The sequence below is a fragment of the Lissotriton vulgaris genome, chromosome 10 (assembly GCF_964263255.1).
Source record: "Lissotriton vulgaris chromosome 10, aLisVul1.2, whole genome shotgun sequence".
In the NCBI taxonomy this organism is placed as follows: domain Eukaryota; kingdom Metazoa; phylum Chordata; class Amphibia; order Caudata; family Salamandridae; genus Lissotriton; species Lissotriton vulgaris.
Window position 1 is genome coordinate 413,490,553 of NC_141698.1, and position 20,630 is coordinate 413,511,182.

A 20,630-nucleotide genomic window follows, 5' to 3' on the forward strand; every position below is an offset into this window, starting at 1 on the left:
CAATGAGGTACATATTAGTGGTGGGCAAAGTTTCAAACTCAGCAAACGTCACAGTTTTTAAACTTCTCAAGACTCGAAGGCTGGAGAAATTTTAAGCAAAAAAAAAAATTCTACAAGATTTATTTTCTCCTAAAAATATTTTGTGAAGGAATTCCTCCTCTAACTGCTATTCTGATTTTTAATTGGAGATGTTCTGCTTCAAAACATATGCTTGGCAGATGTTTTCTCTTGATATTTTCTTCTCTTTTAAACTTTGCAGATTTTTGAAGTTCACCAAGGTTGCAAGGTTTTGGAAAAAATATTGAGGGAAAATATTTCCAACGTTGCACTTTAATTACTCCATCATATGTTTTTGTTTTTCATTTATGATTTGCAAAGTGCAGTGAGGCACTTTTGAGTGTGAGCCAGTAAACACTTAAGAGTTAACATTATCCTAGGGTTCCAGTACCTCATGGTTTCTGACGTTTACCACAAAGCTTTCGGGTGCTCTGGAGAGGAGAGTGTTCACTGACCACCTTTTACCCTACAGGTTTGAGTGGAAAGAGACTTGATGCAGCGGCTCCAGGGTCAGGTGTTGGGCAGTCTCAAGGTTTGTATGATGGGTGAGCAATCTGTCCTTGAACAGAAGGGAACTGAGCTTGGTTTGGAGAGTAGGGGCCCTCGCCTCACGCCCTCGCCTCACTGTCTGTTGAGCTGCACATATGCTGCCATTGCAGGCTCTGGCCTTTTCAGCAATCACGCCTTCTTGTCATCGAAATGGCCAGGTCATTGTTAATTTTGATTTATTTTTGTTCTATTTTGTAAAGCTTCCTTTGGTTGGTTTTCAATCACTGATTGACCCTTCTCTTCACTTCCCTCTCTCCCCCCTCCCCTTGTCTCTCTGTGCTTCGCTGGACATACACCCTAGGGGAGTTTTCAGGTGTGTATCCTCCACCGCTTTTCTTTCTCCTTTGTTTTGAATTGGTTTGCTTTCGTTCATGTTGTTGAGTTCCTTGCTAAGGTTGGATTGAATGATGTAGAATGCACATACAATACTCCCCAACTATTGCCAGTTCACTGCCTGCTTTGCACCTTTTGGTCTCACCTTTCCCTTATTTGGGTGTACTGGGCATAGTTTTCTGAAACCCACAGCTATACACAATACTAAGGCTCTCTCGCTTTGTGCTCACCTGCCTGCTACATCCCAGCTTCTCCTACAGCTATGTGTGCTTTAGGTTCACTTCACTGCCAAAAAAAGACTGTTTCCAAGCGAAAAGATGACATATAGTAGGGATTGATGCCAAACGAATATTAGTTTCTTCATCATGGAGCATGGCAAAATGGAAACTGGTAGCTTTAAAACAATGTTTTACTACGTATCACATTGGGCGGGACGAGATGACATTGTCTTTCACCTGTTTTTAGGCAATTAAAAGAAGATGGTTGGGTTCAATACCTATGTTATGAATTAATTAAAGTGAATACAGGTCTGTCCAACAACTCCTGTTCCATTGCCAACCTATCCTCACTTTGGAGCATTTGCACTGTCATTGATTTCTTCAACTTGGATCTTGTTTTGCTTGTATGTGATCTTGAAGAGGTTATCAAGCTTTGTCTCTTCTATAGTATTTGGCACCTGATCAGAACTTTTTACCCAAAGGGGCCTACAAACGCACTTAGAATATTAGCTTTGGAAGATCTTTATCAAAAACCCAATACAAGATCCAGTGACGGCAGTATCTCAAGCTGTAGTTTACTGTGCTTTTTGGAGTTTCTTATGATTTTAGATTTTTTCCTGTGACTTAATATTTTTTTTCTAGGTTACAGATATGAAAGGGCATTTAAAAAAGTGGAGCTTTATATGACATTTGGAGAGTTGGGAACATGTCTTACTTAGAGCTTACATTAATGTGCTCAATAGAACCATAAGCAATAATTGTGGGATATTCTTTTCATAGCAAGTGTGTGCAACATATGTTCTCTCTGAGTAGAACTAGTCCAAAAAAGTTAAGCAAAGGAATGTGTGATCAATATGAATAACTCACACCACCATAAGCACAAAAGGTGGCTAAGTAACTGACACTGCTTCTATGAAAAACTAAAGTGTTGCAGGAGTCATAGCTTCAACATCACTAACTTCTTTCAAAAGTGATTGACACTGCAACCACATTTCAAGTTAAGAGCTGTGTCAGCATTTGTGCCTAGTGTAGTCTCTCAAAAAGGGCACTAATTTTACTTGTAGATAACATTTCTATCCACCAAAACTCAGACAAAATGCCTCATTATGAAGAGGAAATAAAGCTGAAAAGGCCTACTTTGACATCTTCAGTACTATTCTGTATTCACAGATCATTTATAGATGTGTGATGAGTTTATTTCTGTTCCTTTGAGCTCAAATTTACAGCAACTGCTGCTTTATCCCTCCCTTCTTTTGTACTGGCTCCTAGACAACAGCCAGTGACTGTTACTGATTGGTTCCTTTGGAGCGGGTGCCTCAATTGAAATTGTCTGTCTTGGTTAGTTCTATAATATTAAGCCATCACATTGAAATCATGACATCTGTCCTGATGCTCAAAGCCATTAGTACCAGTATCTACTGAAGAGGTCTACCATTGAGACTCGCTGCATCGGCATCCATGTGGAAGCCATAGTCATCCACATAGATGCCAGGGTTACATTTGGCTGTAATCGCTCATACCCAACAATTTGTTTAAGGGACACTGAAGGTTTACTGAATTCTTTACATTATAAGCACTCTCTCACTTTTGATCAAGATTTGTGTGCTTTGAAGATGTTAAAAATAGCTCAAATTATGACGTCCTGTCGGCCTCACCAAGAGACCCCCTAAGGAACTTTATTTTCCTGTTCATAATTCTAAAAGACTGAGAGCTTGATCTTTAATACTACCCTGCTGCTTCCCCCTTCTTACATTTTGGAATTCATTTCCAAGTTAGATATTCCTATGGAAATTACATTATTAGCTGTTTTCTAACTCCACACACTACTCAGCTTTTCTTTATTAAATTCCTAGTTCAGAATAGGATTTAGTTAGGAGATGCTCGTTTTAGCAGTCCGTGATCCCGTCCACTGTAGGGAATAAATGATCCCACACTGCCATGTCATGTTCACCTCCTTCCTCATCGTAGAAAATGTAGAACTTTGAAGAAATTATCCATAGTCAACTTATCCTATTCACCTAATAGTGCGTGCAGGTTGCCTCTCATTAGAAGGGTCTCCCAGTTGAAAGCAAAGTGAAGAAACGGCTTTGGTTAGGAATAAGTGTTTTCCATTGTTCCCAGCGCTCTGCTGTTCCAGTTGCCCTTCCAGTAGTCCATGTATATTTTACTTTACTTCTTAATTACTTCTCAACAGTGAGGACCTCATCCTAGCCATTGCGAAGGGGATTATCTTCAGATCTTCATCTCTTGTTCTTTTGTAACTCTCCACATATGTCCCATAGTCTGTTTGTTAAATGGTGCCCGTTATAAAAATAGATCCCCATTGTAGTTAACTGGGCTTTTTCTGTCATTAATCCTTTGTCACTGATTGCATTTCAGTCTGAGGGTTTTCTAGTTTTCTAAGTTTAACAAGGTCTCCTTTTTCACTGTCGTTTAGTACACTATCAACTCCCATCCCTGCCTGGGAATTATTGTCTCCCTATTCAGTTCTGGCTCATATAATAACTCTACAGACCAGCATCAATCCTGTAGGAGAACCTCAAAGAAGGCAGGGCTAACTCTTGAAGCAGTCAGGTCTTGCTCTTCAGGCTCTGCTTCTTTGTTTTTTCAAACAAGAACAGCCTTGATTTGGTGTACTAAATAAAGAAACAAGGAAGGCAGAGACCTTTTTACTTATGAAGAAATCAATGCCTTTCTGTTTTAGTGCTGTCCATAAGAATGACATTGCCTGCCGTCCTTCACCTCTGCTGACTTTTGTAAAACGGTTCAAGCCTCTCAATTTGTTATCTGCTTTGCAATCTCTTCCTAACTAGTTCAGAGTCACAGATGTAATGAGCAAAAACATTTGAATAATATATGTCCTGATATGGCTTCAGATTGCATCTATGGCCTGCTTGGAAGCAAAGATAACTTGTCCCAAATAGCTACTAGGGTTAGAATATCGCTCTGTGGAATCAGTCAGCCAGACCTAGTTGAGAGGAAACTTTTTGACTGTTATCTGTGAAAGAGTTGTCACTTCCCAACTTTGTAGTCACTTGGAACCCAAATTGGTTCTGCATAAACATCGCTCTCTTACCTTATTCAGTTCAGACTTACATAAATAGCAGTGTGAGGGTACTGCTTTCATGTTAAAACTATTGGGCCCTCAGTTAAGAGTTGTGATTGTTGCATCTTCGGAGATCATCAGCGTTCGAGGGGATTTGGCAGCCTGTCAGCTGATTCAACTGACGCCCAGTACGACGCACAGAGCAGGTCATCTCCTTGACCCTATCCTTTCGAATTTAGAGCTACTGGATGTTTTGCCACCGCTCCCTATGGTCTGAACAGACCACATTCTCATTTTAATGCAGCTAACGATAGCGTGACATAAACCTCAGCCTAATCAACACCCTTCTTTAGAACGACCCTGGCATAAATTGAACCAAGTAGACTTCCTCACAGCCCTGAGTGAAAGGCCTCTGGGCAAAGCCACAAACATGGAAGAGGCTAACGCGGCTTTCCAAAGGTGGATAAGTCAAGCCTAGATACATGTATTCCCCTTAAACTCACACACTTGAAAAGCACGCGGGCCAATGCTTGGTTCAATGAAGATCTTGTCCTAGCTAAGAAAAATTGTAAAGTTCTGGAAAGAGCTCCTACAGATCATATGACCCCCAGGCCAAAGCACTATATAGAGCGGCCATTAAATCCTACCATAAGCTGGTGCGTAAATCCAGAACAGCTCACTACTCTGGCTTGATCGATACTAGCACCAATCGCAACAAAACTATCTTTTCTCTATTGAAAGAACTGACTTCTGTACCAGGGGAACTGGGCAATACTATCTCCTCCAACAAACACTGTGAAGACCTGGCAACCTTCTTTCTGAAGAAGGTTGAAGATATTTACCATACGTTTGACCATGGTATACCTCCCAGAGCTTATGGGAAAACACTCCCACTGGCTCTGAGACTGTCCTCCTTGCTTCTCTCCCCCCCATTTCCCTGAGGGAAGTAGAGAGACTAGAAATCAAAATTAAATCCGGATCCCCAGATGATCCTTTTAAACCAGACGCCTTCAGGAAAACTCAACAAGGTTTCCTGCCTGAGTGTCTGGAGCTACTCAATCTCTCCCTCTCGACCGCGACGGTGTCTAAATCTTGGAAACACGCTAAAGTGGTCCCTCTTCTCAAGAAACCTACACTTGATGTGTCTAAATCAAAGAATTACCGCCCGATCTCATTACTCCCTTTCCTCTCGAAAATTCTGGAAGCACATGTGAATTCCATCTTAGCACAGTTTTTAGATTCAAATCATATACTTGACAGCTCCAAGAATGGGTTCCAACTAAGATATATCACCGAGTCAGCCTTATTGGCTGTGGTCAAACATCTCAAGTCTGCGCTAGAGCCGGCAGCACATCAGCATTGGTGCTGCTGGATCTAAGCGCGGCATTTGACACGGTCTCTCATGAAATCCTGCTCCTTCGTTTGGAAGAAGCGGGTATTGGGAATGAAGCCTTAGAATGGTTTTCCTCCTTTCTGATCGACCGGACCTTCCAAGTGACCTCTCCTCCTTTCTCGTACCAAGTCCATTCTCTCCGATGTGGGGGTTCCTCAAGGTTCTGCATTGAGCCCTACACTCTTTAATGTATATATGAGCCCCCTGGCACGGATGGCCAAAGCACGAGGAATATCATACGCTGATGACACCTAGCTGGTGATTGCCTTATCTAATGACCCAGAGCAGGATAAATAAAAATTTAAAGAAGATATCACTGCAATTGCAGAATGGATGTCAGCAAATTTCCTGCAATTAAACTCCACCAAATCAGAGATTCTTCTGGTTGACAAAGAGTCCCATCTCTGGACGAATGATTGGTGGCCTCGGGCGCTAGGTGACCCCCCTGATCCCAAACCTGCGGTGAAAAACCTAGGCTTTCTAATGGATAAAAATCTCAATTTTGAAACACATGCCAAGTCAGTAGCCGGGAAATGCTTTGGACTACTGCGCGGCCTATGACCGATCCTGGGCCTCTTTGCCCTAACACGCCAACTGATTATCCAAGCCTCTATACTGGCCCGCCTGGACTACTACAATGTGCTTCTGCTCGGCTCTAACAGATCCGTGCTTAGTAGACTGCAGAGGGTCCAGAATGCGGCAGCACATGCTATTTTTGCCCTTCCTAAATTCAGCCATGCGTCTAATCTCCTCCGTCGTCTACACTGGCTCCCGCTGGCATAGCGTATTCCCTTCAAGACGCTAAGTATCACGCATAAGATACTAACAGGCAGTGCACCTGACATTCTAAGTGATCTTTGCACTCGTACACCCACTCATGTGCCCTATGTTTGGCAAACCAGAGTCTTGCCTGTATCCCTCACATTCGCAGAGCGAGATCCGGCAGTCGCTCTGGCCCCTACTCTCTGGATCTCTCTCCCCCTTCAAATCCGTAGCAACCCTGATCATCAGACCTTCAGACGTCTCGTGAAGACGTGGCTCTTCTTTCAGGCCTACCCCTCCCTGTCCGTCTTGTTCCGGTCCCGCCCCTGGAATATTTCCCTCTGCTCTACTCCCTGCTTAGTCTGGCTTTTAGTGCTGGGACGCCTCTCTGCCGAGGCAGCCATGTGCTTTATAAATATCTTAATCTAATCTAATCTAACAGTTCCATTGTGGCTAGTAAATTCAGTCACATAGCATTGTTTTAGTAATTTGTTCCTTTGTGCACCTCTATTTTTAAGTCCCTCAATTTCCACATTACTGAATAGACTTTGCAACCCAGGTTAACATGAAAATATTTTCCATATTGACACACTTTTCCAAACGTGGAATCTTCCAAGATTTTGAGTGCTTATTATCATATCCTCTCAGGAGGATGACCTTTGAGCATTTTTCACATGAAACTTGGCATTTTAACCTTAACATATCAATTGCATTGGGAAGTAAAAAGTCATCATTCCAGTGATACCATGGGGGCTATTAAAACACAAACACCAGTTGAACGCTATACATAAATATCTTTAGAATTACACATGCTAGAGAATTACTCCTGTTCAGCATTCAGCCATCTACCTTAAACAGTCACAGGCTTGATTGAACAAAGTAAAAAACAATAGAAATATATATGGTTTTAATTTCACGCACCTTTTGCGTGCACGTAAATGGAAAATAGGTGTGCAAAGAGTTGGATTTTTTGACTAATTTTGCAACCCTGAATAAGGATTTGTGAAGTGCTTTGCTCAGAAATTCAACATGGTACAGCAGAAATTTTCCAGGTGGGGGTGGTGCAGTGCCACATGTGGCCATTGGGAAGGTAGTGGCCGTCCACAAAGTAGTTTCAAAGTTTGCCAATGGTAATTTTACACTCATTGTGTGCACCTAAAATGAATGCCAAAAATGCAGGAATAAATATGTAAATTTGGTGTGTAGGACACCCAAACAACTCAATATTACACGGGGAACCAGGGGAAATTATGCTCACCTTTCTAAATATCGTCAACCGTGCCAAAAGTTAGAGTGCACGGTAGAATGAAAATTCACTGGAAATGTTTCAGTGGACTAGTTAACTGACTTGAGCATTTACTCTGAGGTATGTGTCCAAACATTATTATTTGCAGAATATGTGGCAGGCAGGTAGGGATTGGCATTCCAGGATAGTAATTTAATTTGCCATTTAGTGACACTGTATCAATCCCTTTGATAATTTGACACATGTATCAAGTGAAGTGGATTAATTCCCTAAATCACTATCACTATTCGAGCCCTGACCATAAAACATCTGTACCCAACAATATCCCAAACTCCCTTCACCCACATTGTTGTCTTTTAGGCCAGACCTATCTATCTCACATCCCCAATGCACATATTGCCCGTAGCCCCAGGATTGTACCTTACTTGAGGGAACAGGCCTAGTACCTACTACCCTAGAAGTATACAATCGCTTTCAACTAGCGAGGGGTAATGGGAAACTAGAAAGCAATTGTCTGCTATGTATCGCTCCACTGCCTAGCCAACATGTAGAATGATTATGCACCAGGTATCCTACCTCCATTAGCTTTTCCATCTGACCTGTAGTAAGGGGTCATGTTGCAAAATAAGAAAAATACTTTTATTACCACCCTGGATGTATCATAAAGGAGCCTAATAAGTTCAATTATGTACTACCTCACACAGGGAGGCAAAGGCATCACTCCCAGGAGTGTCATAGATCTTCTTGTGGTGCATCCAAAGTTGAAGGATGGTAGCATAAGCATCTTGCAAGCAGCCAGGTGCAGAGTTTGCCCCAGAATGAAGCTCACATCAGTTTCTCAGAGTAGAGTAGAATTATATCTATGCCTCTCTATCCACCTTATGCTTGTGTCCTTTATTGGCAAAATAGGACATGGAGCATTGGCTCAGTGTCTTCATTAGTCAAGCTGGCGAGTGGCAAATTTGAGGACCAAATGGTAAAAATGTTGATTCTCTTTCAGCAGAGGATTTTCCCACCTACCTTCATCAGTTTGAGGAGTACTATGCATATACTATTCTGACTGAAGGAATTCAACTTTGAGCCTCAGCACATACTGGCACCTTTGGACAACAAGATGGGTATTAGTATTTTCTCAAACAATTGGCCAACCATAACCTTTATGGCTGCCATGTTGCCCTACTTGTAGCATTGGACTTGGTGAAAGCTAGTCTATTAAGGGCTCATTTGTAGGGCCCCTGAGACATTGAAATTGTCACCTACAAGGGTGACTAAGGTCTAAGATTCTTGTTATGCTAAAAGGAATAGAGATATTTGCACATCTTGCATTTCTGTTTCTTAAGCAGGCTACTGAGTAAAACAAAGCTAAAATTTAAAATGTTCGATGTGCCCCTTACTTGAAAGAAAAGTCATCCAGTTCTCCATCTCCACCAGACCGCAAATATGTCAATAATTTAATTATGGAAGGTCATTCTGAATGAAGGTTTCACAGTTAAAGAAGTTACACCCTGAGTCTTCACAAAGTGATATGCAGTGGATGTTGCGCACCTTTGAATGTACTTGATCAATTACGTCCCCGCCTAAATATATTTCTTTTAGCAGCTTACAAGGCATGCCAGTTTTAGTAACAAGAGAAGCCTTTCTCTACTCACAGCTATCCCATGAATACAAATATTGGCTTTTCTAATTCCTTCTGTATTTAAAGTTTGTTGGGACAGTCTTTCAGTACACATGTTTCTCATCCACATGTGTCTGATCTAGTCTCGGAAAACAATCTAGTGCATGTTTGCTTGTTCTATCATAACCCTTTAGAGCTGGCACCATTGCAAAGACCTTAAGAGCCGTTTAGAACTGATGAGGATGAGATCGCTTCTGTAAAAACCCAATTTCGAAGATTTACAGCCTAAACACCTGTTTAGCTGTTGTCATTTCTGAATATTCCACTTCAATAGACTAATAATGAATTATGATGTTTGAGGATCCATCTCCTGGAGAATAGGAAGATCTCACCCAGCTTCTGTAGATCAATTGGCCTGGTTATCCAGCCAGTGCTCAATTTGTTCAAAACATAAGTGCCAGGGCCCACGTCAGGAGGCCAATGCAGCTTGCACCACCTATTGCCTCTGACAGAGCTACCAATGACAACACCAACACACTACTAATCATCACACTCTAATAAGTGTGACAATTTCAGGCCTCAAAGCTATAAAACGCCAGGGTGGTAGGTATTAGTCATGTTTTAATGTGTATTGAATTAATAAAGATCTCTTGTCCTTATCTCTAAATTCGACTGACGGTGCCATCATGTGCAGACTTTTATAAGTGCCAATGCTGACAATTAAGTGCCGGGCACCAGAAAGCACTGGTTAAAATGAAGCACTGGTTATCCCCAGCGGTCATATGCCCCTTCTAACATTCATCTCATAATTGGAGATATATCTTCTTGTCCTTGTCCAAAAAAGAGACATAAAATTGACACCAAGGAAGGGAGTGATTCTAGACCCTCATAAACTGCAGTTGTCACTTTGTGTCAAATCTGAGGAAAATAATTTGTTATAGAATGCAAAAATTCTGAGATAAGAGCGTAGCCTGCAACATATGTCTCCTCTACAGACACTTATGAAAGATAACCATGGTCATGGCAAATGTATTACGTTTTTTGGCTCAATGTTCTGTTTTTTAGAAGCCAGTAGAATTTATGCAGAAATTCTAAGGAGATTTTTGTTGAATTTTGTAGTTTTTTCAAAATTTTCTGAAAATCTGTATACATTTGAAGATTTGCAATTTAGTGCAGCTCACATACTTTCCCATGCATACAATTCCAACATGCTTATACTTACTTTCCTTACAAATGTACAGAAAGTGCACAGACAGACACACATACAATTTTGAGTGGAACTGTGCATGCTCCTGCAGATCCATGCGCTTGGCTGACACAGCTATTTGCTTGATGATACTTAACTGCTGCCTTTTCTTCCTCCTTTTCCTTCCTTGCGCTTTCTTGTCTGTTTTCCCTCCTCACCATGTGGGACTGAACTCATAGTGCGAGATGATTTTTTTGGTAAGGCTCAGGCCTCTATTTTCTCTCTCCCACTGTCAGTGGACCATGTCTTCATAATTTGTGTTTCCATCTCTCTTGTTCCCACTAAGAAGGAAGGACTGCTCTGTGGTGCGGGGTGGGTTCTTACCATTTCATGACTTTCAATAACTCACTTTGATGCTTCAAGTTCTCGGCAAAACAGGTGTGCTTGCTTACAATCACACAAACACATGTACATTTTCACACCCCTCACTACATCACTTGAAAGATACTCCTTTATTTAAGATCCCCTGTGATTTACCAATGCCCCCACTGGACTAAGTTTGTCTTGGCCTGGAAGCTCTTGATCTCTAATTGGAATAAGCAGCAGATCACATATATTCCATGTGGGTATGGGATTTTCAGCTAGGAAGTGCTGTCTGTCTACTTTCACTTGGGAGGGTTTTTTCTCATTCAGAGATCTCTGCCCTAAACATAGGCAGCTGTAACCAGACCCTTAAACCACCATTACTCCAATCAAAAGCAGAACGTCTTCTTTCTCTCTTACCCCCAATAGTATGCTTAAGTCCCTGGTAGGAGGATCACTATGATGGTCTATCCAAGAGATCTCTCTGCCATTCACTGAGAGGTACCCATCGCCACACACTTGCCACGAGCACTGTCGAATTTCACACTGAGAGCTGCTTTATGTCCCCTTTAACTCCATAACATCTAGCGGTGTCTCATTCAGAGTTGACTGTTGCTATAGCACAGAGCTCCAGATCTTCATCTGCTAACACTGATGGTGATGGGGGTTTTCCTTGGAGGCCAAGCAACGTCCATTGACTAATGAGTGATGAAACCATAACATTCCTCTAAATCACAACAGTCTCTCCATCCCATACTAGGGCGGCTAAATCCATCTGTTTGGTACAGACCACATATATTGTGCCTCAGTTCTACACTTTAAATCTGGAACAGTCCCTCTTTCTTGGAACATCAAAGTGACCCAATATTCATAGAAAACTGATTATATTAATTATTATTTCTTTGATTTTCAGCATGCATGAAGACATTTCCTAATTTTAAGCTTTCTTGATTATGTTTTAACCATCACATTACTTTCTTCTATGGGATTTGGGCTCTGTCTTGCTGTTGTGTGTTCATAATTTCAAGATCATTTTCTCTCTTTTTGTTTATAATTTGACAGTTTGCTCATAACTTGTGGATCTCATGGGTTGGTCTAGTCAAGAAGATATTATTCTCTATGGCCCATGCTGTGAGGGGGTGGGGCAGTTGTCAAAGACTTGGTGTCACATATTGGTAGGGGCTCCTGACAGAATTTGCTCTGTCCTACAAAACCACTGTGTCCCGTATCATAAGGGTTTTTTGCCAGAGTCACTTTATCCCACACTGTAAGGGGCTTCCCCCAGAGTTCAGTGTGTCTCACAGATAAAGCTGTCCAAGATTCCTCCTGATCCCAAAGCAGCGAAGTCTGATCGAGATTCCTCTTTAGCCTATACTGGAAGATCATGTCACTCAGCTCCTTTTTCCCATCGCCCATGTGGTACGCAGGGATTGCGCGACCCTGAGCACTTTCATGTCCCTCTTGTGGATCATTTATCCCAGTGCCCTTTGCGTCGCCCTCCTTTGTACCAGACTACCTCTGAATCCTTTGTTGTCCATGCTGGGTGGAATAGTCGATGCCACAGAGATTTTTGTATCACACACTGGCTGTGGTCACCATGAGTCGTTTGAGTCCCATTGGGTTTTTCATCCTAGAGGTCCATGTGTCACTCTGTAGAAATCCCCTGATATCACAGGCTTCGAACCGCCTGAAGCATTTTATTTTCACACATCCATTTATTCCAAATGCATCCAGTGAGTCCAGAGATCCCAGTTGTTAAACCTGCAGGTGGTCAGCTGAACACCTCTTCTTCAGAAAGCCTTGGCCCTTCATGATTTTGCTGACCTGCATTGCTATCAGGAGAGAAGGAGGGGCAGACACACTCTGCGTTGCCATGCATGTTGAGGCCAGCAGCATGTGGTCTGCTAAATACATATCTTGTGCCCTTGTGTAGAGTGAATAGGGCCTAGCAGTTGGGCTAAAATGTCACTTTTTGGACATGACAATGAATGAATTGCATATAGTTCAGCCCTCCTTAAATAATAAAACAAGCTTAATATAATGAATTCAACTGCAGCCAAGTAAATAAACAATGATTCAGATGGTAAATTGCTTTTTTGATGCCCAAATAAGACCACATGAATGGGAGGGATAAGTCAAGAGATGGAAGGGTCCCATTCTCACTGTGCCAAAGGACTCAAGCTGCATGTCAGAACTGAGGTCCAGTAACGAAGACACAAGTCCAAGAGGTTTGTTTTCCCATTTACCTGGGATGTGGCCTGCCACGTTATCTGTCACTTTTGGTATTGGGCCGAGGCTATTTTACTTTAGGTTGCTCTTTTCTCTAATGGCCCTGAAAATCCAAAAATTACGGAAGAGGGCACACCTGGAGTAATTTTTATCTGCAGTTGAACCCAGGAAGGGGAAGACTGTATGATAGAGGATAAGAGACCCCTGGACTATCTGTAGCCCCCACACACTGGTTAAGTTGTGTCATTCACAGCTGTTAAAATTGTTGTTTTTGGTATAAACCTGCCTGGATTTTCTTTCAGGAATGGGGAAGGAAGTTGGGAACTTGCTACTGGAGAACTCCCAGCTCTTGGAGACCAAGTAAGGAAATTGGCTTGAATTTTGTAAGCTTCTTGAGAGCTCTCTACAAGGGAAGTTGATTGCTTATGATATATATTTCTGCTCGGTGGAAGCTTTACTGTCATAGGTCAGGCAATTACAGACTTCTCAGCAGAACCTACATCTCTCAAAGATAGGTCTTTGAAACAACATTGTGTTCTCAGTGCAGACTTCTATTGCCATTGGTGTGAGCCTCCCCAAAAATATTTTGTCAGTAAACTTCAACTACCAAAGAAGTCTCTGGTTAGAATATATGTGTCAATGGAAAAAGCATAGACTGATAATTGCATGTTTTAGTCTGGCAAGTGCATGCCCTCTCAAATAATCTTTAACTGACTTGGGGCAGTAATAGACAAGTTACAACATATTTCTGACACGCATTGCCTTTGCTCTTTTTTCTCGCTTTCATTGAAGAAATGCCCTAAACGTGGTTAAGAATGATCTAATCGCTCAGGTTGACCAGCTATCAGGGGAACAGGAGGTGCTGAAGGGGGAGTTGGAAGCCACGAAGCAGGCCAAATCAAAGATGGAGAACAGGGTGAAAGAGCTTGAGGAGGAGCTCAAAAAGTAAGTGTGGATTAAATACCATCCTCAGACCCCATGCACGGTATGTGAGAATGACCTGGTCTGGGATCCCCTCTAAAACACTGCTTAACCCAGAGTCTTTTTCTGACATACCTACAGATCTCATATCACTGCACTAATATAACTGCATCTGCTCACGTCTTGCTACTTTTATTTGTTTATTTAGCAGCTGTATGTCTGGCATCCATATCGAAGTGACAATTCTTCTCAACTTAATCCTGACCTTTTCCCCCCATATTCTGATCGATGAAATAAAATTCTTCTTTCTATAGTAACCAAGCCAAGACTTCCCCGTTACTGAATAGGGGACTGCAACATAGGTGTGTCCTTATGTCTAACCACACTTGGCTCAGCAGTATATTTCAAGTAGTAAAGATGTTAATTGAGAAGAGTAGGGGAAGTTAACAGAGCATCTCTAGTAATCACAAGGGAGAGCGAGGGGGTGGAAGAAAGAAATAGGGTCTCCAAAGATGAAGAGCAGCAGGGATGTGGTTGCAGTTCTTTATATATGAAGGCAAGGAGCCTGCCTCAGGAGCTAAGAAATTAGGCTCAATAAACGCACAGGGAGAAGATGAATACATTTATGGGAGATACCAAATCTAAAACCAGGGGAGACTTCAGCTAAGAGATAACAGGAAAGTTCATGTACACTGTTTAAAACAGAGGTCGTCTGAAGGAGTTAAGATTTATCCAAGAGAAAGAGTGTAAAAAAGAAAAGGACTAGACGAAACATTATTTGCTGCAGAAAAAAAGGTTTTCTAGAAGAGAGAGGTGCCCGTAGAGAACTTGAAGTAGTAATGCTTATTCAAAAAAAATGAAAAACAGGAGAAGATTAGAAGAAGAGACAATGTACAAGATAAAGAGTTGCTTCTGGCAGGCAGAAGAAGTGTCTAGAGAGAATCTAGATGAAACGTGTGTACAATAATATGAGACTGTAACCTAGGGGGACTTAGCTAGTAGAGATTTTGTAAGCAGTAACAAGGACTGGTTGTCAAAGAAGAAGATTTAGAGATACGAGAAACTACCTAACATAACGAAGAGGGAGCAAGGACAGACCGAAAGAGATCAGAAATGACCACCTGCTCTTGAACAGACCATTTTGAGAACTTGCAAAGAACAGAGAATAAATGATTTAGAAGAGACCACAGTGTAAATCTATTGAAAGAACCTCCCCACAGGGTTGGGGTAGAAGAGATAACATATGAAATACAATCAAGATGAGGGACAGTAGCTGATAATGTCATTCCTGGAGATGGGAAATGTGGAAAGCTCCAAGTTCTACCTTCAGGGGACTGCTCAAGTGAGCGTGAGGTTTGAAGTTCAGAAGGCTTTAAAGCATACTTAGACCTGAGGAACATTTCATTTCACACTCTGCCTTCTTCCTGGATTTAGACTTAATTCCATCTCGCCAGACCACTATCCCCTTTGATTATATCTGACTGCTTTTTCCACTTTGTTCAATCTCATATTGACCATAGCCCACATATTTTCTTTCCTAGAGCAAAGTCTGAAGCTATTGTAGCCCGGACAGAACCCAAAGAGGAGGTGGAGGATGTAAGTGATTGCACTTTATTGGGATGTATTTTGTGTAGAATAGCCAATTAGAACTAGGCAAAAAAAAATATTGTTTTTATTTGTGCAATGTTCTGCAGATCAGGTGCTGAAATCTGCGGAAACACTGATTCACCACACTGTTTAACAGGTGTTGCTTTTCTGCTCTGCGGGATTCACTGTTATCGGTATTGCAGATTGTTGAATGGTTCATTTTCGTCGATTGTTGAATGGTTCATCTTCATCGATTGTTGAATGGTTCATCTTCATCGATTGTTGAATGGTTCATTTGCGTCGATTGTTGAATGGTTCATTTTCGTCGATTGTTGAATGGTTCATCTTCATCGATTGTTGAATGGTTCATCTTCATCGATTGTTGAATGGTTCATTTGCGTCGATTGTTGAATGGTTCATTTTCGTCGATTGTTGAATGGTTCATCTTCATCGATTGTTGAATGGTTAATTTTCGTCCTTTCAGAACTGACCCATCAAACTCAAAACAGTTCACTTTCAAAGGAATGAAGAATTACCAGTTCTAAATTGTTTAGTTTCATCCCATGAAAACAAAAGTCAGAAAGTGAATCTCCGAAGTTCTACTACACAGTATGGCATTTTGTGAGCCCGTCAGATTGCTCGGGGAACCAGGGCTGACTTAAAAATTCAACAAAATTAAACTTATCCAAAATGTGGGAATTTTGCTTTTGTTTGGAAAATGTGTCCGACCCCATAGTCATTTGAGTGTTTTGTAGTCCATCTGTAATGGTGCACATTTTAGGACCTGATTAGGAGTATCCCAGTGTATTGTGATTGCTATGCAAACACCTGTTTGTGCAGGAATCAAAATGATAAGTGGTGCGGTGCGTACCAAGGTGCGATAAAGTCTGCACCCATCATTACACTTCAGACCTAGATGATATGAGGATTTTTGTGCAGTAAACACCACTATCCACTTGTAAACCCATTTTCGGGGGGAAAGTCTTGATGGTTGATCATTATCGCACTCGGTAAATTCTGAACACCTTGGTGTTGAATTTTATCATATGTGGTCATTTTCTCCTACCCAGGGGCATTCATAAACCACATTGGCAGCACACAAGAAACAGTGCTCCAGTCCGAGGGCATAAACCTTTCTAATGATTAGTTTTCCTGAAAGTCCAATGTACAGAAAAGAATGGAAAAGAAAACTGGGAAACAGTGGAGGATGGCCTCTGAGCGGATCAGAGATGCAGACCTGGAAAAGAAAACTACAAAGAAATAACAAGAAGAATAACAAGACCCAGACAAAATACCAGAGCTCAAATAAAAAAAAATAAAAAAAAATAGAGACAAAAGCAGTGAGAGAAATTTTTGAGCTTTTCACGCTTGTTAAAACGGAATGGTACCAGATATCAGTGTCCCAAATGCTATTTTCAAACACATCACCACACTGGAGTCAATTATAGAAAGTGTCGACCCAGTGGGATGATATTTTTGTAAAGGCTATTGAAGACACGTTCATGTCAGACTCTGTTTTTGTTTATGGTGTTTTGACACATAACCCCTAAAATATGGCACAAAATTGACTTTTCAAAGGGATGCTGCAGAATAAATATATAAAAGGTACTTTTATACTGGATGACGGCCATGCTAGCATTCTTACATGCCACAATTATATAGTATTGGGTAATTTATTGTATGTTTTTTTATAGAGTCAAACATGCCTTATGTTAAATCGTTGAAGGAATCCAACAGTTTAAAAAGGGGGCATGCACTATAATGCTACAATTCATAAGGCCCTTGCCCCTTTTTTTCCTGCCTAGTGCAGCTGGAGATGGATGTGCAAACATTGCAAGCCTTCAGGAACTGTTCTGCCATTCCGAGTTCTCTCCCTTGGAATTTTAGTTCCATACCCCTCGGACATCAACTAATAAAGGGTTCAGGATCCAAGAGGGGCATAACTAGGGCAGAGTTTGTAAACAAAACCTGACTGCAGGAATGAGACTGCATAAAAGCTTTTGTTTCGCAGGAAACAAAAATCTCCGAAACTCTGATATTTACAAGTGGTTTCGAAAGATGGCAATGCAGGAAAATATTGAGAGAGATCTAAAATATATAAAGGATTTGTATGGAAGTGCATAGTATTTTATCTTTTTGAAATAAGGTTAGATCAGGTGCGATTAAGTAGATATCGACTACATTTTATTCATAACACCTTACAAAAAGAAAAGTGAATAGGAGATGTTCTTTTAGTTGGAGGACGAAATTTGTTTGTGTGGATAGTGGTCTTGCGATGTTCGGTGTGTGTCGCAAAACTGTGACCCCAAAAATAATCCTTACGATATGGGTTCTGGGTTGTCCTTTCAGGAGTGACTTGGTGCCATGAGGGAAGGGCTACTTTTGTTGCTCTTCCTAATGGCATCTACCATTTTTTTTCTTTGTCAACTGATCTAGTGCTCATCCCCGATGCAGGACAACATCCCCATCGCCCAGCGGAGGCGCTTCACCCGTGTTGAGATGGCACGTGTCCTAATGGAGCGCAACCAGTACAAGGAGAGGTTGATGGAGCTCCAGGAGGCTGTGAGGTGGACCGAGATGATCAGGTGAGGCCTTCCTTGAGGGCATTAATGTGCAGCAAGCAGTGAAGAAAATGTTAAAGTAATGCAACCTTTTTAAACTCCACCTCATCCTGTATTTAGCCTTTGCCAAAGCAGTAACTTTATTAGCTGGGCAAGTAGATTTTTCTTTTGCAATTCAGCATATACATGCACCAGCATGCATTTAGTGCCACATTTAAAATATATATAAATATACATTGCTAATTAAACTTTTACAGAGACAAAATTCAGCCAAACTACAAACAGTTGTACCAAACAACATTAAAACAGAAATCAAAAAATATTGTGAGGCTCAATGCAGGAGGTAAAATGCATGTTAATCACCGCAGCCAACTGTTGACCCTTATGCCAAAATGCTTAGCAGCTATCAAGACTTTCTAAAGCAATTAATCATTCTAATAATGTAATGGAATTAGTGGACCGTTGGTTTAATATTGCCTCCCTAGCAACATGACATAGCTGCATCAAAAGCATGGGCACCACTGCAACGTGAGAACTAAGTTGTTGAATATGTCATAGTCCTAAGAGTTTAGGGTAAGGAAATATAATATGTGTTAAGGTTACATTAGCCGAAACACTCCGGTACAAGCCATTGACGGATTATGAGACCAATTTTTCACATCCCCTTCACTATGCAGCAGTATAAACCTACAAATGTCTGCCTAAAAGAAGGGTGCATAGCATACCTCAAGGAATGTTGCAGCTCTACATTTGACCTTTTTTGGGCTACCCCATTTTCTTAATGGCTACATTTGGTTCGGTCAGTGATATACAGTAGGATTTACAGCCAATTGTCAACTGACAATCTGTCTTCTTTACTGCTGCATGTAAACTTAATCCACATTTTTGAGCAGCACATCTTTCTGTCTCCCATGTGTCAGTCAAGCTGTAAAATTCAAGAGCCAGGTAAGATTATTCGCCTTTTGTGACTTTTAGCACCTCTTCTGATAATAATGATTTCATAATATAGGCTTCTTTTTTCTCAAAAGCTTGCCGCCACCCATAAAAGTACTTCAGGTCCACACTATGTGAGCCTATGCACACGGAAATTGTGAGCTACTTCAATCTGAGCATTATGGGATGCATGATACTTCTAGCTTGAATGCTTTTCATTAATAGTTCTTAATCTGTAGAGTTGTGGGGACCCCATTGTATCACAGCTGGGAGCCCATGCCATTTCTACAATTTGAACTTCAACAATAATGCACAAAAAGTACACACTATATAAACTTACCCTGTCTACTTTTGTCTGCAGCTGCATGTTTAAATCTGAGAGCAGCTACACACCTGCATAAGACAGCAAATAATCATGTGAAATGAGAGCTCAGCAGAACGGATGAAACACAAGTAGCACCTGCATTTTCACTGGTCTCAAGCAGACAGTAGCTTGGTGCGGACAAAGTTGGAGACCATGGCAGGGTCTTGATATCAAAATGTGACAAAGACCGACATTGCATAACAGTTTGAACACCATCTATTCATTATGTCAAAGTACATGCTGTCTACTCCAGCGTAGCAATCTCACTGTTGAAGTATTTCAGCTCTGGGGCATAGGTTATGCGCACATGGCAGTGGTCGCATAGGAGAAGAGCTCCAGCGCTGTCCAACCAGCGGGGACAATTATCCCCTCCCCACAGTAGCACACTGCCAGAGGGTGTGAGGGGGTAATTTCTGGCCATCTGGAAGATGGGAGGGCCTCTTCCTTGGAGGAGTGGAAGGCGAGGAAAGGCCGGGCTGGCCCCAGGGGAAATCTAAGATGGCAGGTGCAATGCTGGCCTGGCGGTCACTTGATTGGACCAGCGCAGGAGTGGAGAGGCGAGGTGAGAGATCGCTGGGACTCGCCCTCAGGGAGAACCCCAGCTGTCGCAGAGTGTAGGGGGTGCCATCTGGTCCAGCTGGAGGTGGAAGGGGCACCTTCTGGAAGAACAGATGACGTGGAGAGGCAAGGCCAGACCCGGGAGCAATCCAAGATGCTTGGTGCAATTTTGCGCTGGCAGTGACTCCCTCCACCTGGCGTAGAAGCAGAGTGGAGGGGCGAGAGATCGCCAGGAGTCGCCCTATGCTGGGGAAGCACTGCAGAGATGACCCCCTCTCTTTTTGTACCATGGACACTAGAGTGGTGAGGTGCAGTCTTGCCACAAGGAAATGAACAACCTTAGCGGGGGAAGGTAATTGGGCCCTGGGACCCTCTTCCCTCATACCACAGAGACACACAGTACAATCCCGGAGAAGTCAGAGACAGCAGTAGAGGCTAGGTGAGTGGAACTGCCCTCTCTCTCCTCCAGGCCAGCGGGACACCTTTAGAGTGGCCTGGGGCTTATTCAGAAGTGGCTGGAGCTGGGCAAACACCAAGAGCGTGGAATCATTGGTGACAAATGACCAAGCCTCTCTCCTTATTTCATGCTGCAGGAGCCAGGGTGATACATATTGAAGGTGGAGCAGCGGGAGAGGCGCTAGGAGCCTGGGAGAATGAGGGTGCTCATGCCGCAGATGCAGCTGCAAGGAGCCATTGTAGATGGTGAGGC

The 20,630-nt window shown here is 42.1% G+C and overlaps 1 protein-coding gene across 4 annotated transcripts in view; it reads left to right on the plus strand.

The window, feature by feature from the left end:
• Positions 1-20,630, plus strand: part of MAPK8IP3 (mitogen-activated protein kinase 8 interacting protein 3) — a 599,057-nt gene that overhangs the window by 303,270 nt on the left and 275,157 nt on the right. For 3 of the 4 annotated variants that reach the window (XM_086941240.1, XM_086941238.1, XM_086941239.1), the window contains exons 9-12: positions 13,300-13,357; positions 13,790-13,942; positions 15,460-15,514; positions 17,942-18,090. In XM_086941240.1, coding sequence (XP_086797366.1) covers positions 13,300-13,357; positions 13,790-13,942; positions 15,460-15,514; positions 17,942-18,090 — 415 coding nt within the window. Of the gene's footprint in view, positions 1-907; positions 920-10,644; positions 10,663-13,299; positions 13,358-13,789; positions 13,943-15,459; positions 15,515-17,941; positions 18,091-20,630 lie in introns of all 4 variants that reach the window. The other variant, XM_086941241.1, reaches the window with a different exon arrangement.